Raw genomic sequence first — 26841 nt, 5'->3', positions numbered from 1 at the left:
TTTAAAAGGGCCAAAGGGGGGTCCGGACAAGAGGTGAAAGCTTCTCGCAGGGCAGAGGGGGGGCAACAATCGCTAGGGGAGCCAGAAGAGACTTTAAGCAAGAGGGGGAGAAAAGTCTCAGTTGAGATGAGGGGAAACTGGGAAAGGGTGTGGGTAATGTGATGAGAGGAAGTGCTGGCAGGAGGAGAGACAGGTGAAACATGAGCGGAAATGCTGGTTTTAATTTTGTGTAGGGCCTTGTATGCGTGGGTCAGGAGCTTGAACTGGTATCTTTTCTTTCAGGGAGCCAGTGGTTCCCTGTGGTGGGGGTGATGTGGGTTTGTCTCGGAGGGATCCAGGACGAGTCCGGTTGCGGCATTCTGTATGGTCTGTAGTTGTCAGAGGAGGTGAGCTGAGGTCCCAGCGTAGAGAGCGCAGCCGTAGTCCAGACTGCTGGAGATGAGAGCCTGGGTGATGTGCATCTTGAACTTTGGGTTAACCATTTGAATTTTTTTCGAAGCATGCAGATGGTTAGGCTGGAGGAGGAGACAGAGTTGACCTGACTCGTCATTGTTACCTTGATGTCCAGAATGATTCCTAGGCTTGTAGTGTGGTCAGTGGGGATAGGAGTAGGGCCAAGTTCTGAGGGCCACCAGTATGCGTCAAATGGGGATCTTTTGTTTCTGAAAAACAATACCTCTGTCTTGGCCGTATTGGGTTTCAGGCAGTTGTCCTTCATCCATTTGGCGACATCTGTCATGCAGTTGTGGAAGTTGGTCTTTGTATTGGTGCTGTCTTTGAAGAAGGAGAGGATGTGTGTCGTCCGCATAGGATATGGTGTTGAGTCCATAGGTTTTGGCGATGTTGGCCAGAAGTGTCATACAAGCAGGGCCACTGGAATTATATAGATCCCATACTGCAGTGGCAAGGCACAAGGCTGACCAGCACTAAAGAAATCCTAAACCATAACACATCTCCCGCCCACAAAAAACAAGAATTAAAATGGAGAAAAAAACACACAATGAAAATAAAAAATTGGAACTCAAAAGCATGCAAAATTATTCAGGAATAAAAACAGACTACCTAAAGGAAATATTAAATCATTGCTTACTGACAGAAGCATGAGTTGACATGCACTGAAATATGCAGACGAGTTTACTCATGCACTCCCAAGAACCACATAATCTTTCCACCATACTGGTCTCATGATACTCCTCACCCTTCACTACAGGAGTTGTGGCCAAGTTGGGATTACCCGTTCTCATGTCCCCCCATCGATCACGTTAGCTCCAGTCCTAACAAGACTGGACATACTCCACACATCTCCATATTCCACCAACACAACATTTTTCCTCACTTCCTTTATTTTGAAAGGCCTAACAAACTTAGACCAGCCTTTCTTAAAACCCCTGGTTTCTTCACCAAAACTTTATTTATTTAAGGGCTTGTATAGCGCTAGAATCGACTCCCGAAGGAGTATCTCTGCGCTCAGAAGCGGATGGAGGAGGAAAGGAGATGGTGTTAACGATTCACTGAGTTTGAAACAGAAGTTTTTAACAATTTCCTAAAAGTGAGATGTTCTGTACATGATCTAAGGGTGACGGCAAGCTCGTTCCAGAGACGAGGCCCAAGGTACGAAAGAGCTTTACCTCCCAGTCTTGCCCTTCTAATGGAGGGAATTTGGAGAAGGTTTGTCACCAACCCTCCACCCATACCCTTCACACAATATCTCTCATCATAACTGGTCTTGTACTTGCCCTGATACCTTTCCCCCCTGTCTTGCAACAACTTAGATTTTCCCCTTATCTCCTGCTCATGGATGCTTTCCCCAACCAGGGACACGACTTTATCATCCTGTTCCCTTTTACGCCCATTTGGAAAGGGGCGACCACTCGGTCCCCCCGAACGTATGGCGGAGTGCCTCGATCCCCCCGGGAAGCCATTTTTGGGCGGGAGGCGCGTCTCGGCTGGTATGCCCGAAGCGGCGTAGCCGGGGCGCGCTTTTTCCCGCCCTAGAGTGGGCTGGCCTAGACACCAACGTAACCAGCCCCGCCCTAGGGGCAGGCAGGGGCGGGTTTACGCCCGCCCTGAAGACGGATAAAAAGAGACGCAAGACCAGAAGACGTCCTCTTGTTCTTGTGCTCCGAAGCTGCACCTCCTCGCTACACGTGAGCTCGGGACAGAACGAAGAGCCAATTTTGAGCGTTTTGATCTTTTTCTTTGTCTTCTAGATACTTCGTCGGAGAGATGCCCAAGAAAGGCGCAAAGAGAATGACGACTGAGCAGATGGTTCGGGCCCTTTGTAAGGATATGTCCGACATAAAGAAGCGGCTGGCGGAGCGAGACGGTGAGGAGGGATCGGGCCTACCACCGGCTGGAGGGAGACCTAAGAGGCCGAGAAGGGTTCCAGCCGGGGGCGATGTCCCGGCTCCCTCTGCCCCGCTCGAGGTGCCGACCCCGCTACCGATGGAGGGGAATCCAATCCCAGTTGTCATCACCCCGACAACCAACGAGGATATGCCCCCCGAGCTGGCAGCACAGCTAGCAGCATGGTTGGGCGATAGTACTGAGGGCGCCACGGCTGCCGAGGCACAGGCGCTGATAAGAAAGCTGCTTAAGGAGAAAGAAGCAGCCAAGGTGACCGCACCGGTAGCAGTGATAGAAAAGCCACAAGTGGCAGAAGCAGCATCCGGTTCAGGTAAGCGGCCATTGCCGATCGCAAGGGACGAGTCAGCACCCTCTCGTAGAGAAAGATTGGGGCAGCATGTTCCTTTAGCAATAAAAGAAAGGATTTGGGCGGGGGAATACGTGAATATATTCTCCCTGCTTGTCGATCATTATGAGGTAGAGCATGTCAAAAGTCAGAAGGACTTAATGCATCCAAGTGTTTGGCGCGCAAAAATGGCCGTCTTTAAGGTAAATGAGAATATTGGCAACTGGGGCAATGCGTGGGGTATTTTTACATCGATTTTGGGGGAACGTAGGCCCGAGTTGCTTCCCGAATTTCCCATTTATCAATCACGAATTATGGGTTACTCGACAGCGTATCAAGGTAACCATTGGTTCTGTTATGACAATCTGTTCAGGAAAGAAAAGGAGCATAACAAGAGTTTGACTTGGGATTGTTACGATTCTGTGACATGGGATAAAATGAAGGAATCAGGAATGTTAAAAATGCCATTGGTTGGGAGCAATGTTGTTGACTACTCCCGCCAAAATGTGGGGACGCCCTTTCGAACAAGTACGAGCACCGACGATTATTCGAGACCCGCAGGCAATACAGGGAGAAAGGGTTTCTGCTTTAATTTCAACAAAGGGAAATGTACCAGGCCTCCGGGATCGTGTAAATTCAAACACGAATGTAGTACTTGTGGGTCGTCCCATCCTGAGTCATCGTGCAGAGCCAGAACGAGTGAGAATGGGGGAAAGGGAGGCGCCAAACAGGTCTAAGATAGTCCGAGGGGCGCCTTTACCAACCCCGATTGATACCTTGGCAATGATTCCCTGGCTCAGCGAATACCCGGATCGTACTTCTGCCGGGGTGCTGCGGAACGGTTTTACACATGGTTTCCGCATCCCGGTGGGGGACTTTCAGGGTGTAGGACGTGCAAAAATCAACTTTCCGTTTTTCAACATACATCTGTAGTGCAAGAGAAGATTCAGAAAGAGGTCAGCCGGGGACGGGTCGCCGGCCCGTTTAGTGTACCCCCGGTACCGGGTTTTGTCTGTTCTCCGTTAGGGGTGGTCCCCAAGAAGGACCCAGGTGAGTTTCGTTTGATCCATAATTTGTCTGCTCCACATGGTCTTTCGGTGAACGATGCAATTGATCCAGAAGTTTGTTCGGTGCGATACGCATCGTTTGATGAGGCAGTAGCCATCTTGAATCGCCTGGGGCCCGGAACGTTGATGGCGAAATCAGATATCGAGTCAGCGTTCCGGTTGCTCCCGGTACACCCAGACGACCAGCGTCTTCTGGGATTCGGGTTTCAGGGGTCATTTTACATGGATAGGTGTATGCCAATGGGATGCTCTATATCATGTGCTTATTTTGAAAAATTCAGTACTTTCCTGCAATGGGTGTTCACTAAGAAAACGGGTTTCCGAAATGTAATGCACTACCTTGACGACTTTCTGTTCCTTGGCCCCGCCGGAAATTCCGAATGTGCCCAGGCCTTAGCTGAATTCTGTGTGTTGATGGGTCATTTTGGCGTGCCATTGGCACCGGGTAAAACTATGGGTCCCACGACTTGCCTCGAGTTTTTGGGGATCGAGTTGGACTCAAGGGAGGGGTGTTTCCGTTTACCAGCTATCAAAGTGTTGAAATTCAGGACAGCCCTCCAAGTATGTTTAAATGCATCTAAGGTTACACTGCATCAGTTGCAACAATTGGTGGGAAAGTTGAACTTTGCCTTGAGGGTGATCCCAATGGCCCGCCCCTTTTCCCGCTCAATTGCCCAAGCGATGGTTGGCCTAAAGGAGGGTCATCATCGTACGAGGTTATCGGCTGAGGTCCGCCAGGACATGCGAATTTGGTTAGCATTTTTGGCGGACTTCAATGGTCGAGTCGTCTGGAACAAGCCAGCCGTGTCCTCCGAAGAGCTTGGGCTATGGACAGATTCAGCAGGAAGCATAGGCTTTGGCGCCATCTTCGGCACAAAATGGTCTGCACAAAGGTGGCCCCCATGGTGGCACGAGAAGGGGCTGACGAGTAATATTGCTTTCCTTGAACTATTTCCCATTCTGGTGGCCCTGAGAACCTGGCCTGAGGGGTTCAGAGATCATTCTGTCGTGTTCTGGTCCGACAATATGACCGTTGTAGAATGCATCAATAGTCAGGCAGCCCGTTGTAAATTGATTTTGAGGCTGCTCAAAGAAATTGTCTTACTGTGTATGCAACTGAACGTGGTTTTCAGAGCAAAACATGTCCCGGGGGTGATGAATCAGGCTGCTGATGCACTGTCTCGTTTTCACATGCAGGCTTTCTCGGGTTTCCTTCCTTCAGCGGACCCAGAGCCGGCACCCTTCCCCGAAGCTCTCTGGTCTCTCGGTGCCCCGAACTTCGTCACCTCGTGGGAGAGAGTCTAGCACCCAGGACAAGGAAGGCATATGAAGGGGCGTTTCAGGCCTATTTAGCCTTTTTGGGGGCTGAGAGAGGGGGACTTTGGGGTCAGGAAGAGTGGGTAGTACATTTTTTGATGTCCTTACGTAGGGCTGGGAAGTCGGTGGCTACGGCCCAAAGGCATCGTGCCGCCATTTCCTTTGTTGCCAGGGCCCATGGCATCCAGGACCCGACAGCGTCTTTTACAGTACAAAAGGCGCTGCGGGGGTGGCAACGCCTAGAGGGTCGCAGAGTAGACGTAAGACGACCGATAGGTCTAGATAGGTTGTCCCAGTTACTGGCCACACTCCCTAACACATGCTCGTCTCCTTTCGAGACCTGTTTGTTCCGGACTGCATTTACGCTGGCATTTCACGGGGCTATGAGAATAAGTGAGCTGGTTGCAAGGAACAAACAGGATGTGGCGGGGGGCTTGTGCAGGGAACACGTTCAGATCAGGGGCGATGCGATGATTGTCTCCTTTCTCAGGTCCAAGACCGATCAAGATGGGAGGGGGGACTGCACGATCATTCGCAGGACCTCCGGGTCCTCCATGTGTCCGGTACAGTGTTTAGAAGATTACCTAGCACGACGGGTGGCATCATGGGGGGGGACATTGTTGAGGCATGCAGACGCCACCCCGCTGACGAGGTTTCAGTTTCAGCGGGTGCTTGCAATGACCATTGCCGCAGCGGGCTTGGACCCGGGCGAATTTGGGACCCATTCCTTTCGAATAGGGGCTGCCACTGAAGCTACAGCCAGGGGTCTTAATGTAGAACAAGTGAAACGAGTGGGGCGTTGGTCCTCCAATTGTTATAAGAGGTATGTGCGATTGCACATGTTGTGAAGCTGTAATCATGTACTCACGCTTCTTGTCTTTTGTTTGTTTTCAGTTGCGCAAGCCTACGCGGCAGGGCGGACTGTGCAGTCGACCCAACACCAGGCCAGCGGTCAGACATCACCGGCTGAGAGTAAGGAGGTGTGGGTCGTGGGCCACTCATACGTGAGACGGGCCGCAGACGTATTCAAAGCAGGTGACATGATTCACGTACCTGGGGAATACGGGTACAGAGTGTCCTTCTACGGAAGAGGCGGTCTCTGTATTGACCAGTTTCAAGCATTCTTTGAGGGTTTGTTAGAGCGGATGAGGTCACCGCCGTCCATAGTCATAGTGCATTTGGGGGGCAATGATTTGGTCACCACCGGTAGACGACTTCTCCTGGAGGCTATGCTTTCCACGGTAAGTTGGTTAGCGAGGAGAGTTCCGGGGTGCATAATTGCGTGGTCTCATATGATCCCACGAAAAGTGTGGCGGGGGGCTATCTCGATCCCTGCTTTGAATCATTCTGTTAAAAAATTGAATAACAAAGTGAGTAGGTTGTTCCGTTCCAAGACATTGCATTCGATCTCACATAGTTGTATTAACGATGACAGTATGTATTTGGGGGATGGTGTGCATTTGTCAAGGGTGGGGCATGAGTTACTCATAGGAGACTTCTTAGCCTGGTTAAAAACATTAAAACATGACCTTTAGGCAGGAGTTTTGTGGGGGGTCCGGATAGCCGGTCAACTATCCGGACCTGTGGCGGTAAGGTCATGATCGGTGAGCACTAATTAGAAGATCCCTATGAGTGGGCGTCACCCAACACGGATGGGAGCGCTCGGGAGAGGTGGCCATTGGCCCCTCAATGGGGAGGCGGTCCCGTCTAAGGGCGGGTCGCCGGAAGTAAAGGAAAGGCGGTCAAGGCCCCTTCCTTTGTAGGAGGGGTTACAGCCCCCTCCTGGGGAATTTCCCGGGGCCAGTGTCATCTGCGACGGCAGATGCGGTAAGTTGTGTGGGGTGGGGGGAGGTCCACGATACCTTCTAGATACCACACACAAGTCTTCGAACGACCTTTAAATGGCGTCGAGTCTTAAGTGCCCCCGTCAAGTCAAGGGAAATTGTTAGTAGTTGCACTTGAGGTAAGCCTCTGTGCTGTCGCCCCTCCCAAGTGGGAGGGGTAAGTCTGGTTAGGGATCTTGACACCGGTTATGACCTTGCCGTTGGCCCTTAAACGTTAGGATGTACAATTTCAGTGTTTCTAGAAAATGTTTTTGTAGGATGCTAGTTCGGCTAGGAGAACCTCTGTATTAGAGAATATGTTAAGGTTAGCCAAACATCGCAATGTGATAATGAAATTGTACATAATATGAAACGTTTAATGTTTTAATTTTTTGTTTTAATAAATACGGCCGGGAGGGTCACTCCCTCCCACATCCAAAAACTTTAAGAACTGTTTCCGGTTTCCCTCCTTTTGGGGATTGTGTTGAGAGGGGGTGGCGGGTATCTCAGCCATATGGAAAGGGGCGACCACTCGGTCCCCCCGAACGTATGGCGGAGTGCCTCGATCCCCCCGGGAAGCCATTTTTGGGCGGGAGGCGCGTCTCGGCTGGTATGCCCGAAGCGGCGTAGCCGGGGCGCGCTTTTTCCCGCCCTAGAGTGGGCTGGCCTAGACACCAACGTAACCAGCCCCGCCCTAGGGGCAGGCAGGGGCGGGTTTACGCCCGCCCTGAAGACGGATAAAAAGAGACGCAAGACCAGAAGACGTCCTCTTGTTCTTGTGCTCCGAAGCTGCACCTCCTCGCTACACGTGAGCTCGGGACAGAACGAAGAGCCAATTTTGACCCACCCACCAGCCCCTGAGGACAGCAAGTTGTTGTGCAATAAAGTGAATTTTATAAGTATGTTTTCCGTTTCGTTTACAGGCTGTGAAAGTATCAGTTTGTTGTTGATCTTAATAAAGAATGGTGAATATCGTGTAGGTTGTTACGATTAAAATGATTTGATGTAGTGTTACATTTTTAAGCATGCTCTTTCGGTCGTAGCGACCAATGTTTTCATAGGTTTGAGTAAGAATTGTCGTATTTATTTTTTGGTAGGCGGTAAGGTCATGATCGGTGAGCACTAATTAGAAGATCCCTATGAGTGGGCGTCACCCAACACGGATGGGAGCGCTCGGGAGAGGTGGCCATTGGCCCCTCAATGGGGAGGCGGTCCCGTCTAAGGGCGGGTCGCCGGAAGTAAAGGAAAGGCGGTCAAGGCCCCTTCCTTTGTAGGAGGGGTTACAGCCCCCTCCTGGGGAATTTCCCGGGGCCAGTGTCATCTGCGACGGCAGATGCGGTAAGTTGTGTGGGGTGGGGGAGGTCCACGATACCTTCTAGATACCACACACAAGTCTTCGAACGACCTTTAAATGGCGTCGAGTCTTAAGTGCCCCCGTCAAGTCAAGGGAAATTGTTAGTAGTTGCACTTGAGGTAAGCCTCTGTGCTGTCGCCCCTCCCAAGTGGGAGGGGTAAGTCTGGTTAGGGATCTTGACACCGGTTATGACCTTGCCGTTGGCCCTTAAACGTTAGGATGTACAATTTCAGTGTTTCTAGAAAATGTTTTTGTAGGATGCTAGTTCGGCTAGGAGAACCTCTGTATTAGAGAATATGTTAAGGTTAGCCAAACATCGCAATGTGATAATGAAATTGTACATAATATGAAACGTTTAATGTTTTAATTTTTTGTTTTAATAAATACGGCCGGGAGGGTCACTCCCTCCCACATCCAAAAACTTTAAGAACTGTTTCCGGTTTCCCTCCTTTTGGGGATTGTGTTGAGAGGGGGTGGCGGGTATCTCAGCCATATGCCTGGGGCGTAAAAAGGACTGTTCTGTGATGCTGAATGGACAGTGCACACAAAAAGTCTTACATTTAAAAAGAAGTGAGCTGAACCCCGTTATCCATAATGATCACACCAGGGATACCCACACATGCAAACCTATCCTTAAGGAACTCTATCACCACACCAGCATTCACCACACTCCCACAAAGAGTCGCCACCCACTTGTTATATAGTCAACAAGAAGCAAGACCTAGCATTCCTTGGAAGACAATAGCTCAAAAGGACCAGTATTGTCCAAACCACACTCTAGCAGAGATTAGGAAAACTATGGATTACAACTTTCTGTTATACAAATCCACAGAAAAAAATTATAAATAGCCATCGGCTCTGTCACCTGCGGTCTTCCTCAAGGAACTTATACAGGTTAAGCACACCACCTGCCATTTAAGTCCAATAAAATGACATGTAACTGAAATGAAATAAACCCTTCCATGTAAGCCCTGTTTGACAAGTCATGTCTCTTGCTGTCAAGAAAGGGTCCAGTATCTGTGACCAGAATCATCCTCATATGTGGCCTACATGATGCATTACTGTGCCGACTGACAATAAATCAGATATCTCTCGCGCATCTGGACATCTTTTAATTTTTACAGGTGTTTGCAGGGGATGAGCACTAGCACTCGTTTTTGGGGGTTTGGATTTATTTGTCATCATTAGGCTTTGACCCACAGCAAGAGGAAAGAAGATTACGATTGGAAGCAGCAAATAAGTCGAGAAAACAGGAATGAAAAAGACCCTACATAAGTGAAATAATGACACAGCTAGGGTAGAGTGCTTGAAGAATGCATTATGTATAAATAGGCCTGGCAGCCTTTGTGTATGTAATTTTTGCATTACCAGCAACAAGTGCCTATAAAAACTCTGCACTTAAAAATAAATAAAGGTGAAACATTTAATCATTGTATGTGAGGTAAACAAAAAAGAAAATAAACTGTTGAAATGGTAGCAATACTGTGTAACGTGTGAGCCCCAATACATCATCAAATAATGAGTACATCGTACTCCTTGAAAAAGACTTGTACCGGGAGTCTATAACCTACTCCCTTCCTTTGGATAAACCAAACCGCCAACCCCATCTTGATCTGTGCTTTAAGTAAAAGCTGAGTGAGAAGGATTGCCATTTGTGGGAGGCAGCGGACACTGAAGGGGAGGAGCCTGTGGTTCTTATGGACCAGTTTCCTAAACATTATCTCTTGATGTGCAAATTATCATTTGATGCTTCATCTTTATGACCCATCCAGTACCATTCAGAGTTTTATTGTGAATATCGTTTGCTCTTTCTTCACTTATCCATATTTGCTTTCACACCAAACTGCCCTGCTAGCTAATTGTGCTGTGTGGTCTGAAATCCGATCCTTCAAGTCCACCTATTTTAAAGTTAGTTGTCTAAACTTTCCTCTGATGTTCGCATTCCTCCTGCTAATGGCAAATAATTTGAATATGCTTTTTCTTTTCAGATTCCGTTCTCCAAGTTTTTTTTGTCCAGCAAGGGAAGAATCCAGGATGGTCAGCATCCAGTCTGGCTAGATAAGGTGTGTTATTAAGAAATGACTATTAAACATTACTAAGCCTCATAATTTGACCCACTGAAACCTTTACTGTTCATTAAGAATCATATTTAGCATCCATGAAGATTTTTTGTCATACAAACATCTCCCTATGAAATCATGCTTCAGAAAAGAAAGTAATATGAAATTTACTAAGGTCATGATGCATAGCATCCCTGAATAATCAATAGCATTGTGAAACGTATATTGGCTGGTCTTTTATCACGCTCAGGAATATGGATTTTAAATTGTGACTAATACATAACAAATGGAGATGGTTTACAGTTCTATGATGAAGACGAGGTAGAGAATGGAGGTAATGAGAATGCCTGCAATAATCCAACTGCTGGTGCGCATCTTCAACATCTGTGTCTTGGTGTGGTAATACTTTATTTCGCGTTGATACAAGTTTGCTCCCCTTTCATCGTGGTGACTGTCCAAACTGAAGAAAGTATGTGTATTTTCCACAGTAGTCATCCTGATCCCCTTTTTCCTCAATGTCTACTTCCTTCCCAGCTACAGAATGTTCCTGCAGTATCAAATCCTAATGCTGCAGAGTAACTTTGATGGCGCACACCCACTTAAACACCGTTGACATTGGAGAAGCAGTCGGTGCAGATGGAGAAGGTAGCAGGTCCTCCAGGGCAACTGATACATACGCAGGCATCTGTATGCTAACTGATGAGCACGAAGCAGGAGTCCCAGAGACTCAGATTTTATAACAATTCGTAATTGTACTGCCAACAGTAAATCTGCCAACGTTAAAGAAGGCAGTCAAATAAATGACAAGGCAAATAAATATATAGATGATTGGAATAAGGTGAGTGGCACAGGACCCTCAAGAGAGCAGCCTGCATGCACTACTGATATTGCTCACAATGAAGCAGCAGGAACCACGTTTACCCCAGCTGGCCATTACAGACTAATGGGGTAACCCAAAATGCGTCAAAGGACCTGTGTACAATGTAATAAGGACAACAATTGCTCCTGAAGTCCCCACTTAAAAAAATCAAAGCGGCAGTGACTCTTGAATTTAATTAGCTAAGTTACTGAAAAGGCTTCCACATAATTGTTACACAAGAGAGTAATGAATAGTCTTAAAAATACACCAGAGAGAAAGACACAACAACTGAATTATAGAGACAAAATCTTATTTACATTCTCTTGTTATGAAATCGAATAATCAATCAAAGATATGAAGGTATATGAATAGATGGTCGCTCTAGGAAGAAGTGCAGGAAAAACTGCTGTCGTGCAAGGTGAGCGAGAGAAGGAAAAATCGAAAAAGAAACTGTTGCAGAACAAAGTATCATAATTTTTCACAGAAGGCACTGGTTGCAATTATGCTAGGAACAGTAAACCAGTGTGCATGGGCCTGTCTACAAAACAAATATGGTGTATTCTTCCACGTCCACTTTACAGAATGATGCTGGTATACTCAGAATGCATCCTCCAATTTCGGGGAGGGCTAATATAACGTAATCCAGGCCATAGGCTGAGGGGTGTTGTCTTTTCGGCCCGCCTTGGGCGTTTAGGAAAAATGTAGAGCTCTGCATGTGGGTCTTCATCAGGACAATAGGAATGAAAGAGAAAACCTAAATAAAGTATATACAATTGGAGCCTATCTCCCTGGTGTGTGAGTTCTCATAAAACAAAATTGAGAGTGTTTGGTCTACTGACCGTTGCAGGCACCTAAAATGACAGACCAGTCCACTGTTCCTGGTAAATGGTTGGTCTGTAACATAAATATATAGTTGTAGATACATGGAAGAGTCCTGTTCTGTTCAACCGCAATAATGTGTGGTATTACTCAAATTGGAGTTACGTAGAGTTGACTTACCACCGCACTCATGTGGAGTAGTTTGGATCACTTAGACGCTCCATTCTTTTGGGTGATGAGTTAATATACAATGTGCATCAGCGAAATCTGATGCCAACACTAAATGAGGCATACAAATTGCAGAAATTATCTAAACGATTAAACAAAATAAGGAAAAAGGGTCACTGTATACATGCTGTGCATCTGAGGTTGCCTCGCCCAGGATAAAAATGAAACCATCTGGTATAAGATCGATTAACCTAATGTACCTCGATAACCAACCATGCGGCAAAATACAGGAGCTCCTACCTGGACGCCAGCTCACATGAACTGGCATGTGGCGTGTAAGTAGTTTTTTGTATTTGATTAATTAAAACCATTACAAAATACACACTTCAAATTCATACTTTTTAAGAAAAAGAACGGAAGAGAAAAGATATTGAGAAAAAAAAAAGATTTTTAAAAGTAGGTTTCTAAAAACCATAAAAGTCTCAAAGTATAGCAACGGCTTGCTAGGCGTGCATCATTTCTTTTTTTTTTTTTGGAGCGTCAGCAGCTTTAGAGAGTGTGCCTAAGAGGTTGTTGTGGCTGGGCTGGAATTTTTCAGTTGTTGGTGCAAAAAACTAATTTATGCTATTTTTGCCGTTAAAAGGAGCGCAGCACTTCCCTGTTTAGCTTCTACTAGTGTCATGGATTTCACTAGTTTCCCATATAGCTGCAGGTCCTTGGAGTTAAAGCATGCGATCACAGCCTCTCTCTGTGTATGAATCCCTCGTCCATTAAAATGCTGTTTGAGTAAGCATATCCTTTCCTCCTTAAAGTTGGGGCAGGAGCAGATTAAATGTGCCATGTCCTTAATACCGTTCCCACATAGTCGACATGATCTAGCAAGTTGCCCCCTCTGCCATGGTGGGAGGTGTGGAGTAGCTGGCAGCATTCCTAGCCTGTATTTTAAAAATTGTTCCTTTGTCTTCCTGGAGTACCCCAGGTTGAAATATGCCTGTGCGACAAGTGATCTCTAGCCACTTATTGTCATCCAAGCATGATTCCTTCTGGCAAAGGCAGTTTTGTTTTCTACAAGGGAGAGTTTCTTTATGACTTTTTTACTACTTGCTTGAAGGCTAAGTGGGTGATTTGAGTTTCCCATAGGTCTGCTAGCCCGGTAGTGGCCAGGGAGTCCTCCAAGTATTGTCTTGCCGGCGAATTGGATGTATTACGAAGTTCTTGCCAAAGCTACTGGTTGAATGTGTTCAGGGGACAGTTCCTAATTTTGTGCCAGCACGTTATGTAGGAGCCTTACCTTGCCAGGAATTGTTTAGTTAGGTCAAACTCGAACCGGATCTGCAATGGTGATGCGTAAGTTGGAATGTCAAACATGACTCTGTAGGCCCTGGTCATGGTGGTATCCAGAATTGTTCAATTCCTGCCACTCAGTGCTTTACTGCCGTAGGCAATGATGGGTAGAATTTTGGCTTGTGCTACCCAGAGGAGAGGGGAAAGGATAGGGCCTGTGAGTTTTGTCTAAAAATAAACATGATTCAGAAAAGGGGGTGGTGATGAACAGAGTGTCTGAATTAAGCAGACCACTCTTACCCAGTCCAAAGATCAGGGCTTGATCCATCACCGTTATTAATCTCACTTCACCATCCCAGCTCAGAACCTGGCTATATGCAAATCAGTCTGTCCCTGGCCCAGTACATCATGGGAACAGGGCAGACTAAACTACCAAGCCAATTCTTCACCAGAAAGGAGACAAGCTACCGGGGACCGGTTTCTGGCATTTCAGCCGTCTTCGGCCCGGCTTGCTTGAATCCTGATGGTGCAGTGAGAAAGGGACTCATGTCTGAGTATACCCTGCCACACCTATAGTGGCCAAAAACGATTCAGAAAAGGGGGTGGTGATGAACAGAGTGTCTGAATTAAGCAGACCACTCTTACCCAGTCCAAAGATCAGGGCTTGATCCATCACCGTTATTTAGCTCACTGCACCATCCCAGCTCAGAACCTGGCTATATGCAAATAGCCAAGTTCTGAGCTGGGATGGTGCAGTGAGCTAAAAAACGGTGATGGATCAAGCCCTGATCTTTGGACTGGGTAAGAGTGGTCTGCTTAATTCAGACACTCTGTTCATCACCACCCCCTTTTCTGAATCATTTTTGTCCACCATAAGCGTGGAAGGGTATACTCAGATGTGAGTCCCTTGCTCATTGCACCATCAGGATTCAAGCAAGCCGGGCCGAAGATGGCTGAAATGCCAGAAACCGGTCCCCGGTAGCTTGTTTCCTTCCCAGTATAAGAATTGGCTTGGTAGTTTGGTCTGCCCTGTTCCCATGATGCACTGGGCCAGGGTCAGACTAATTTACATATAGCCAAGTTCTGAGCTGGGATGGTGCAGTGAGCTAAAAAATGGTGATGGATCAAGCCCTGATCTCTGGACTGGGTACGAGTGGTCTGCTTAATTCAGACACTCTGTTCATCACCACCCCTTTTTCTAAAAATAAACATAACATCAATCTCCATGTTAAAAGAATAAGCAACAGCTTGTTTGAAGATATTGCATGATCTTTGTGACCAGATTAAAAAAAAAACATTTAACACATTGTATTGCTCAACTCCAGCAAGACTTATATTGGGGTTCCTGCAGCACCTTGTTCACCATTACTTCCAGTGGCTATGCTCTAAGGCAGTGTGTCACAAATTGTAGGATGCGACCCACTGGTGGGTCACGAAAGTCAGAGCAATAAATAATGATGCCTAAATTATGTATTCAACTTGTCAACATTGCCTCTTATTCAAAGATAGAGGTCAAATATCAGGTTGCTTTAATCTTTTGACATGGGGATTGTTGTTTACTTTTTTCTTTGACTGCAAAGTAAGAATTTTTTAATTGAAGTATGTGACCATGTATGAGGTTGGTTTTTGTATGGCACAACAAAATGTAAAACCTGTAAATGAACTGTATGAATCCAGTAGTAAAAAAAAGCAAAATTTAAGCACTTTTTTTGTATTTCTAAAGGGTGCTGGAAACAGATTTTAATAGGATCAAAGCAAATCAGGACACTTACTTGGTGATGCACAAATAATAAATATTCAGAAAACTCGATTTCCACACACACTCATTTGTGTGCTATATAGTTTTATCACTAAAACTGTCTTTGCCAATTTAATGTCTCTTTTAATGAAAAACTTGCTATCTGTAAATGAATATGTGCTGCCACACAATGCTTTAGTTAGATAAACAAATAGCTCCCACTCATGGGTATTAAAGCTAGGTGGGTTGCGAAAAGTTTGTTGTTCTAAAAAGTGGGTAATGGTTCTGAAATGTTATGAACCACTGCTTTAAGGTAGTAGTAGAGATTAAAGGCACAACAGGCGAGAACTGTTCAGCCCCACATGGTTGTTTTTTTCCGATAGCAAGGTATTTGGTTAATGATATAAATGAAATTAAGAAAATATCCATTTAACCAAAGCCATGAGCATGAAGCTGTGACATAAACAGAAAAAGGGATACTTTATCTCCTATAATATAACCAAAGGAAAAAGGGAAAAGAAGTGAGGAAAAAAAGTAGAGGGAAAATGAAAGGAGTAAAAAAAAATGTAGAAAATACTATTGCAGATGTACTGATTATGCATAGCTAATAAGGGTAAATATTCAAATGCAGAAACAAAACGTAATCTAAGAGGTAAAATAATAAACTATCAAAATGCGCAGACGATGAGTTTGAGACCAACACCTTCAACTGACCTGTAAGTAACATTACGACATATATTACATAAACCCATAATGAACCTGAACCACATAAGTTCAGTTTTTAGTTTCGCCTAAAGTTGGTCCTACTGGCTTTGCCAATGTTTGTCTCAGTTGGATCCCTATTATTCAACTTATTTATATCTATTTAATGAATAAAACAAATACTCTTTCACCAGGTAGCAAAATAATTTTTTCTATTATCTTTCCAGGTTCAAACAATTTGTTAAATAGAAATTACGATAAGTAGATCAACAATTTTCCCTCTAACTGGAAAGCATTTTCATTCTTTTATAATGCCCCGCAGAGCATTCCTACAATGAAATGGAACTTTAGTATTGCCAATATAATTCCTTTTGTTCCAGACCTGTCACCAGAAGAGAATTACTTCTTTAAACTTCGAGTAAGTAAAAGAATGCACCAACATTATTTTTCAATAGCACCAACGTAACATATCCTAAGAAAGTTTCCTCTGGAAATTTTCAGTTTCCACAATAAGGAAGGCATAATGAATACTCTCTTCTGGAAAAATGCTACGTTTGTGTTCTACTAGCAGATATTGATCATGAAGCATAATGAGGGTTTGTTTTTCTTCAAATAGAACTCCAAATATCACTTAGCCAGACAATGTTCAAATCACTGCCAATCACGTTCACATTTGCACTTATCTTCTTAAGTGAAGATATTTATGAGATTGCTCTGTCTCATTTTGTCCATAAACAGATTTGGTAACAACATAAAAAGCAATATGAACAAGGGATATCATTTTCAATTGCCAATTGGGTACCACTTGTAAGCAAAGCAGCTTTCAGGTTAGAGTAAAGTATTGATGCCATATTTAAACATTTGAACTAATCTGAACTAAACATTGTAGTTCTGAAATATAACCTTGCAACCTAAATCATCAAATTATTTTTCAGCATATAGAGTAATTGCAGGAAAAGGAGATTTACAATTAGGCAGTCTACCTTTGATTAAAACCCAGTCCATTCACAATGAGTTTAGGTATAATTGATTTGACCATAATTCCACAAGTGGAATACTTATAATCAATGTTAATAAGAGACACAGGCCTACTTATTTTATATTGTGTTGTATATTTATCAGACTGGGGGATCAGGCATATAATCCCTTCTGAAAAAGATCCAGAAGAGCGTTTTAAAGAAATATCATTTGTAAATAATTCCAATAAATAAGGCAATAGGAATAGGAATAGTGCATAGGAATAATTAAAATCAATTGGAAATGTATCTGCACCTCAAGCTTTGTTCCTTTAAAAAGACCTGTAGCTTTAAGTCTGTCATCCAAAGTGACCTTATCTTGGTAAGAGAGATCACTTTCGGAATAATGCAGATTGAAGCTAAATGCTGCATTATCATGAAGTATGGACTATTTTGCAAATACAGATTTTGTTTTATAAGCAATACATAATGGATTCGACAGTGAACAGTTCTGGATCTACCATCTTTATCAGTTATGGAAGAAATCAATAAGTTATCCTTTTTTATTTTTGTATGTGTGCATGTGGTATTTCTATTGTGCAAACCTAGCCAAAAGGCAGTGGAGTGCTTTACATGGTCAAAAGCAAGCATAAAGTCAGCGACTGATAGGAGCGGTAGCTAGTTATTTAATTTTAATGGCATTATGATGTTATGTTCTTTAAAGAAATATGTCAGTCCTTATGGCTAAGAGGATATTGTTCCACATTCAGGGCACATAGATGGAAAAGGCCTGCTGCCTTTATTTATTTATTTATTTATTTCACTTCTTAGTCTGCTGTCTGATGGTGTCCTGGCTGCAGTTGTACAGAGAACCACTAGAGATGATGCATTTGTCTGCAGGATAATCAAGGGTGTTGGCCATAATGGCTTTGTAAATGATGCAGCTGGGTTGGAATATGTGCTCAATAGCAAGGGGGCAGTGTGTTCCTAGGGCGTGGGGTTGGTGCCCAGAGTGATTCCAAGTGACATGATATTTTGTGAAAATTGGAGTTTAAGCTTCATGCCATTGAGCCAGATTTGCATGGTTTCTTTTTTATTGTTCTTGGCAAACACAAATTCTGTCTTGGTTGTTTGGTTGAGGTACACACTGAACATCCAGATTTGGAATATATACAGACTATGTATGAGGTGTTGGATGTTTCAAGCTGAGGGGCTTTCTGGTACGATTGTGTATCATCAACATATTGGTGAATGTTGATGCTTTTTATTAGTGGATCGAGCACCGGCAGCTTCAAGCAGATGTTGAATATGATGGGGGACAGTGTGGAAATCGGGGGGGATCCAAAGTTGATCTGAATATTTTGGTACCTTGAATGCACACGTTTTAAATCATTTGTGTTGATTGGAAAAGCAGGAGGAATCAAGTAATTGGGCAACGATAGACCTTATTCGGACTGTATGAAATTTGGCTTTCATTTTCAAAAATAGCACAGGAAGCCCTATCAGCTGTCATATAATGAAATAAAAATTAGCTTTTATTAAACTTGCTGAAAATCTTGCGATTTGGATGTAAAATATTTTTCTTCAAACTGAAGAAAAAAGGAAAATTCGCCCTTAACAGTATTATGCATTCTTCATGAAACAACCAATTCCTTTGCATGATCATTCTTATCACAGTTTTCTGAAATTAAGGATATACTTGCGTTAGGGAGTCCTATCTACAAATATAAACAATCAAATATATGTTTAGAATCGCCTCAAATTATAATATCATTGAAGAATTATATTAATTTAACATTGAACCAAAAAGCCAAATTATTATTTGGGAAATACATATTTAGAATCCTCCATGAAATGTCACTAAGTAGTAAATAACAAAAATATCATCTACCCGAAGGGGTTTGCTATGCAAAGTATAACACCAGTTGTTTTTTGTTTGTTTTATGCCAGTAAAATAACTTTTCCCCAGCCAATACCTCTTTAGTTTGTCAACCTCAATATCTGTTAAGTGAGTTTTCTATAGTGGAACAATCTGAGTGTGAAAATGACCTAAATCTGCTAGGACTGCATTTTTAATAGGATTACTAAGATACTTAACATTCCATGGAGCAATTTGAGCCATGCAACGAACACATAAAAAATGTAAAATAGGTTGAAGGCAAAGTAAAAAAAAAAACTCAAACGAAATTAATAACTTCTCTTTGAACGCAGTGACACCAAAAAAAAGCGAACTGAAGGAAGGAACTTCTCCAAATAAAACAGGAGGATGGTGATTGATGAACACCACAAACAATTGCTTTAATGAGACTACCTCCATTCAGGAAGTGAAAAGAGACTCAAAATGTGTGAACATGGAGACATATAATCCTGGAAGAAGGGAGAACAGTGACCAAATAAACACAAAGAAAACTGCTGAATATAAACAAGAATCATATAAACCTAATACAACCTGCAAAAACATACAATCATTTCACAATTTCAGCTCCAATTGGTCCTTGTAAAAGATAGTGTTGCCTTTGAGTGTATTTAAATAAGCAACGATGCACAATCCCATATCTCACATCCAGTTATTTTAAGGCTGTTGGTAAATCTGAAAAATGTTTCTCCTTGCTCCTGTTGATTTGGCTACATCTTGTATAATGGAGACTTGGCTTCTATTCCAAAAAACAGTTTTCTTCTTTTTGCCCACCAAAATGACCTTTAAAATAATGGTGAATTTTCAATTAAAGTACTTTAATGCTACTCAGTTTGGATACATTCCCAGCATTTGCTACTTTTCTGCCAAGTCTGTGGGCTTTTTGAATATTGAAGTGAAGAAACTCCAAATCGATGTAAAGGTTTGAGAACTAAGATTTAAGAACGGTAATCATGCTGTCACCAACTATATTTTCAGTGAGGTCTTAAAGTCTTTTGCATGCTTTTTTGAGGGTTCTTACCTATATTTCTAGCTCGGATACCTTATGAACAACATCCTCTGCATCAATCGAAATCTTTTTTCAAACAGTGGCCACTTATCCTCAGTTTTCATCAAACTTTTTATTGGTCTCCATAAAAAGGCTTTAACGTTCTAATCCTTTCAATAATAATATCAATAGTCTGGGTAGGACAAGGCTTAATAGGCAAAGGAGGAGTCTTTCTTCCTCTCTTTGCAGACAACAAAGCAGTGGTATCTCTTTTTGAAGAACTAATATTTGAAGAGTGGAACCCAGGATTTTAAATGCCAGACACAGGAGCATCGAATTAAATAGAGGCTGAATGTGACAGAATAGATCTCCTGAATGTTGAAGAGGCAGTCCACTGACAAAATGTCAGGACCAGCCAGGCCTATGAAAAGAGGTAAATCTCATTGTGCTAGCCATGTGCATTGTATTACTTTCGGGACTTCTAGCCAGGATCTAATTCTATAGAAGGTTTGATGCTCCTAAAAGGGCCATACAAATGAAATTGACATCAATTAAAGCAGAAGCACTGGACCAGGCAGTGGCCGGCCGTACCCTCCAAGGCGTGCCCTTCCTTCCGCGCCGACACCGCCCCCCTAACTTGTACGCTTCTGAAATCACCAGCACCGCCCTGCGAGTGTGGGATAGAGTAGCCGTGGCCAAGGGGCTGACCACCTTCCCCTCACCCATGACTCCCATCTTTGAGAACCCAGACTTCTCGCCGGGATTGGACACCGGTACGTTCCCGACGTGGCGGACGACACCCTGTCGTGCGGCGGGACACATGTTCGATATCAAGGGCATCCTGCCGTTCCAGCAGGTCAAGGCGGACTATGGCGTGGCCGAATCGGAACGCCTGCAATACCTGCAGGTGCGCCACTGGGTGCTCCACCCCTCGATCCAGCCCGGAGCCCAACGGCACCTCACGCCTTACGAACGGTGGCTGCTGACACGCACCTCGGATAAGAAATTGATATCAGACCTCTACCAGCAGCTGCTCCTCACGCAGGCACACACATACAACGCGGGTCAGGCCCGGTGGGAGAGGGATCTGGGGAGGCAGCTCACTAGGAAGGAATGGGAGGGGGTATACCATAGAGCCAGACACTCAGCGCACCACACTGGCCTTACCGAGACATTGACTAAGGTAGCTACATACTGGTACCACACCCCTGAGAGACTACACCACTGGGATGCCCGAATCAGTGACAGATGCTGGAGGGGATGTGGGGAACTAGGGACACTGGAACATCTGCTGTGGAGCTGTAAGGCGCTGCGCCCCTACTGGGACCCTATCCTGGACCTTATAGATACACATCTGGACACACAACTGCCGCGCTTCCCAGCGTACATTCTACTAGGCCTCCCAAACGCACTCATGTACCCTCTGAAATCCTGGCGCGGCGCTTGATCGCACTTGCGCTTGGGGCTGCGGTCCAAAACATTGTGGCCCACTGGAGGGCGACCCAGGCTCCGCAACAACTGGGGTGGCTTCACCGACTCTGGGCGATCCTGGGAATGGAGAAACGATCGCTGGCGGCAGCAGGGAGGGGGGCGGACTTTGCGGAACTCTGGCGGCCATTCCTCACCTTGCTTACCGGGGAGTTTCGGGAGGTGAGCTGCCCACGCTACCTGCGTCTGCTACGCTTAGCAGAAACACCTCTCCCGGACCCCAAAACTCACGCCCGTAAGCGCACAGGCCCCGCGCGCGTAGCGCCCACTGACTGTTAATGGTGGACCACAACCAATAGCTGAATTCCGGACATGGACAAGGAGAGGGGAGGGCTGGGGTGGGGCGAGAGGTGGGGTTGTTTACAGTTCTTTGTTTCTTGTGCTTCCTTACAATGCACTAGCACCGATCAGCTTGCACCGTTGTAGCACCTCTTAAGACGCGGCCGGCCCATTGGGTTGTAGGCGGCTTGCTGTGTTAATAAGATGACGTACCCGCTGGCCCTATGTGGGGTATCCGCGGGGTCGCTGACCTGGGCCTCCCTAGAGTGGTGGCGGCCCCTACAGAAGTCGCTGAGGTGCATTTTTTGCCTATGCTCAATAAAATATTTAATACATAAAGCAGAAGCAGCATCATTTTTTTATAAAGATGCCACAAGCAGAATTTCCGCTCTTACAGCGTCCTTGATTCTCGACGTTGCAGACCCGCTCTTTGCAGCAGGGGTGCTCTCTCGCGGCCAGGCCAGCCGCTTATACACACTCCACGACGCTGCAAGAGCGGTAAGCCGATCAGAGCTGGTAGATTGACACAGCTCGCAACTCAGACTGCTTCAAGCATGCCCACTGGGGCTTGAAACTGCTATTTTGGGAGGGAGAGCGGAGCCCTCTGGGGCATGTATTGACTTTGAGAAACTACAAGAACCAGGATACACCTGCACACACGCCCATTATGGGCGGGACAATTAAATTGCGCGTAATTTTTCTCAAACTGCTCTCTTCTCCTGCCAGTGAACAAGGGCGATGGAATGCCCGAAACGCGTCTGGCTATGGAATTGGTGCTTCGAGGAGCTGGTTTTGATACTGTGTTGCCTCTCTGAATAAAAGGACTTTAAACTTACCGGGTGTGGCAATCTCTGTTGGAGGCAACTCGTGGAGTGTATATATATATATAACTGTGGTGGAGTGTGAGAAGCACAACACGGCGCCCCCCCTAGCAGAGGTACTAACCAGCTGGTGTGTGTCTGCACGAAGGGGAGAGAGGAGGCGGCATTGCGCTGCCTGACAAGGGCTCATTCGAAGGTAATGGCCGGAATAATATGCCCAGGACCCCTGTGGTGGAGTGCAAGAAGCGCCAAGCAATTGGGGGCACGAAAGTGAGTCTGTTGTCCCATACACTGGTATACGGGACCTCGTGGACTGCAGGTTCCATCAGGCAGTGCTCCTGGGAGGTGCAACGCTGTTATTACTCACCTGGAGGAGGAGGAGCCAAGGGACTGCTGATATTGAAGTGGTCTCAGGAGCGCTTGAAATTTTGTTTTCTTGTGGGACTGGCACTGATGACGGCCAATGGGGCCAGAAACGCGTCTGCCATGGCGTTTCACAGACTTCAGGAAGCGACTGCATGTTTGCCAAATAAATCCTTCATTTGAGCCCGGAGCATGTGTCTCGCTGATTTCTAAAGAGGTCAGCATTGGTTTTCTATGTGTAGCCGGGTCTCTGCTGATACCGGCAAGGGGCACGCCCTCTCGTTCTGGAGCTCCGTGTGATCAGCAAAAACTGTGGTGGAGTGTGAGAGGCACAACACGGCGCCCCCCCTAGCAGAGGTACTAACCAGCTGGTGTGTGTCTGCACGAAGGGGAGAGAGGAGGCGGCATTGCGCTGCCTGACAAGGGCTCATTCGAAGGTAATGGCCGGAATAATATGCCCAGGACCCCTGTGGTGGAGTGCAAGAAGCGCCAAGCAATTGGGGGCACGAAAGTGAGTCTGTTGTCCCATACACTGGTATACGGGACCTCGTGGACTGCAGGTTCCATCAGGCAATGCTCCTGGGAGGTGCAACGCTGTTATTACTCACCTGGAGGAGGAGGAGCCAAGGGACTGCTGATATTGAAGTGGTCTCTGGAGCGCTTGAAATTTTGTTTTCTTGTGGGACTGGCACTGATGACGGCCAATGGGGCCAGAAACGCGTCTGCCATGGCGTTTCACAGACTTCAGGAAGCGACTGCATGTTTGCCAAATAAATCCTTCATTTGAGCCCGGAGCATGTGTCTCGCTGATTTCTAAAGAGGTCAGCATTGGTTTTCTATGTGTAGCCGGGTCTCTGCTGATACCGGCAAGGGGCACGCCCTCTCGTTCTGGAGCTCCGTGTGATCAGCAAAAACTGTGGTGGAGTGTGAGAGGCACAACACGGCGCCCCCCCTAGCAGAGGTACTAACCAGCTGGTGTGTGTCTGCACGAAGGGGAGAGAGGAGGCGGCATTGCGCTGCCTGACAAGGGCTCATTCGAAGGTAATGGCCGGAATAATATGCCCAGGACCCCTGTGGTGGAGTGCAAGAAGCGCCAAGCAATTGGGGGCACGAAAGTGAGTCTGTTGTCCCATACACTGGTATACGGGACCTCGTGGACTGCAGGTTCCATCAGGCAATGCTCCTGGGAGGTGCAACGCTGTTATTACTCACCTGGAGGAGGAGGAGCCAAGGGACTGCTGATATTGAAGTGGTCTCTGGAGCGCTTGAAATTTTGTTTTCTTGTGGGACTGGCACTGATGACGGCCAATGGGGCCAGAAACGCGTCTGCCATGGCGTTTCACAGACTTCAGGAAGCGACTGCATGTTTGCCAAATAAATCCTTCATTTGAGCCCGGAGCATGTGTCTCGCTGATTTCTAAAGAGGTCAGCATTGGTTATATATATATATATATATATATATATATATATATATATATATATATATATATATATATATATATATATATATATATATATATATATATATATATATATATATATATATATATAATATACTTTGCTAGGATCAAGATGTGCCTCATTGTAGTCTATATACAACTTTGATAAATACAAAGAAAGCTTTTTTTAAAGTTTAAAGATATCGTAACTTGTAACTTTATGGTTTCTTTTATATCTCAGGTGAACACAGTTGGATTCACTCTCGGGGACCAGGTGAATGGTCCATTTCAGCTCGAAATCGACTACATTGGATTGTGCAATGACCGGGCACATACAGAAGAATTTGCCTACGAGGTCTACAGGAGAAATCCTATTTCAAAATGATTGTTAAAGTACCGTTGTTATTTGACCCGTCCTGTGCACACAAGGGACTTTTGAAATTAAATGGAGATTATTTTCCATCATTTGTGTTTGCTCTGATAATACATGACATGGAATAATTAACTTCATGATTGACTTTTTAAAACTTTTAGAAGCATGGAATCTCATAAATAAAGACCCATCTGTTACATCCATCTTTCTTGCACATTTCTTACACAAGTTACCTTCTGACTTGACAGGCATTGTTTACCTAGCCAAACCTAAAAATGTATGACAAACATGGTGCCCATTCCCAATAGGTCTGTAAAAGAGGCATTCACAGTGACCACTACATGTTGTTTTCTTTTGTAGCGATCGAATGTTTGTCGTCCTAACCTAAGGTAGGATCATTTAATTTTATTTTTCCTTGGTAGTTTAACCTGTTTAGTTAACGGTTCTGTATTCTGTTTACAGAGGTCTGCTTTAATGGCCTGGTTTTAATAGGTTACAGTCATTACCGTCATGTTACTGATAGCTCTTGTTTCCATGGCTTGCTTAGTGGTCCTGTCGAGATTAATGCAAGATATTCATTTATGAGGTATTTCATTATTCCTCTTGATTTTAGGCATTCTTGTTTTGAGAAATAGAAAACTATAGCAGTATTATTAATAGTTCTGCATGCTTAATGCCAAAATGGCGCTCCTGTAATCTCATGAGCCTTTCATTGTCTTGGTAACCAGCACAAAGGATGAAGCTTCTGCAGGTTAATCTGTTAATGGAGGAGTCAGCCAGTTTGAGAAAGCTTAGCTGATGCCACCTCTCCCGAGGAAGGTGCTGTCCCTTCAAACCTTGTCCCTACTATGGATGTTTTACAGAATATGCTTAGGGTTGCTGTGGAGGTAGCCTTAAGGGCAAGAGAGGCACCTGTTCCTCCAACGGTATTTAGGATTGAACTAAGTGACGACCCTATGGACCCTGATGAGGAGTATGTCCAGTTCATTTTGTGCAAGGCGTTTACCTGGCAGAAGTAATGCAGCATTTAAGGGAGAATGTGGGTTTTCTCCATCCCTCTCAGCATCTAATGATGAGGATTTCTTCTTTCAATACCAGCACATGGAACCATAATCCATGGGTGGAAAGACTTGGATCAGCTATCCTTTCCAAGGTTATTTACTGCTACCCTCTCGAGATTTTTGCCAAAAAGCTCATTGTTACTGTTAAAGTGCACAAGTTATCATCCCACGGCATTGTAATTTGAGGATGCACTACCATCTAGTCCTGTGGATAAGATAGAGAGCACAGTGAAGAGGGTGTATGCCACATAAATGTTTGCCATCCAAGCTAAACACCTATACCACACACACTTTCAATCACTGCTTGGGGTCTTTAAAATGTTGTCAGACCAGGTGCATGAGGATGTAAACTATTCATCAGTACTGTTGATAGAGCGCGCGGGTCACCCGGCTCACTTAGATTACCAAATTTTCCACGCACTGGGCCCTGGCGTGCATACGATGACAGCGTTTTGCATGAACCGGGTGAAAACCTCTCCACGCTACTATCAGTAATCGGTTGGGTGACTCTTACACCACTTACTATTCATGTACCTGACTTACCACAGGCACATTACTCCTGACGGATCAGGAGCTAGCAGTGGACAGGTGATAAGGGTTTTCCTAAAAGGGAGAGACTTCTTTACACATGAAATGCTTTTGAGCAATACATTAAGGTATAATGACCACAGACACCTTGATGGTTTTAAGGGTTTTATATAGTAAAAGTTTAGGACGAAAATGCCATTACAAGTAGGCAAATGCAAAGCAATACATCGATGATTAATATCAGGACCAGAATGTAACTATGAATTAACGTGAGTATCATAGAGTAAAAGTGGACACTATAGGGCATGAATGACAATCAACATTTTAACTAATATGGTTTAAACTAGGGCAAGGACGTGAGAAAAGACCTAAGGTGTGGCCTAATACCTTTATACTAATTCCTAAACCTTAAGCTATCTTTACTAGCTTCACGGCAACCATACTGAGGGAAAGGGAATAAGTGGAACAACCTAGATAAACAGTCGGGTTCAACAATGTCCTAAAGGAAGGGTAAAAGTGGAACATTTACTAATAATCAACTGCATGAAATTACTTTCAAAGGTGATATGGAGAATGTCGCAGGCAAGATTGCTTTAATCAGAGGAGGAAAAGTTGAGGATATAGTATAGACAGACACCTATGTCAATAGTTACCTAGGTGAGAATGAGGACTAACCCTGGCCACGGGTCAGTTGGGAAAGAACGGGACAAGGACCCTCAAGGATTCAGGAATACCAGAAGGTGAGCA

General features: G+C 44.9%; 1 protein-coding gene across 3 annotated transcripts in view; it reads left to right on the top strand.

Annotated features, from left to right (window-relative positions):
- Nucleotides 1-24708, top strand: part of NDUFAF1 (NADH:ubiquinone oxidoreductase complex assembly factor 1) — a 149559-nt gene extending 124851 nt beyond the window's left edge. For all 3 annotated transcript variants that reach the window (XM_086937199.1, XM_086937200.1, XM_086937198.1), the window contains exons 4-5: nt 10242-10316; nt 24374-24708. In XM_086937199.1, coding sequence (XP_086793325.1) covers nt 10242-10316; nt 24374-24517 — 219 coding nt within the window. In that variant the 3' untranslated portion in view covers nt 24518-24708. The remainder of the gene's footprint in view (nt 1-10241; nt 10317-24373) is intronic.
- Nucleotides 24709-26841: the final 2133 nt, after the last annotated feature.

Source organism: Lissotriton vulgaris, chromosome 9, assembly GCF_964263255.1.
Source record: "Lissotriton vulgaris chromosome 9, aLisVul1.2, whole genome shotgun sequence".
Lineage (NCBI taxonomy): Eukaryota > Metazoa > Chordata > Amphibia > Caudata > Salamandridae > Lissotriton > Lissotriton vulgaris.
The sequence above is the reverse complement of the archived record's forward strand: the minus strand, read 5'-3'. Positions and strand labels throughout refer to the sequence as shown.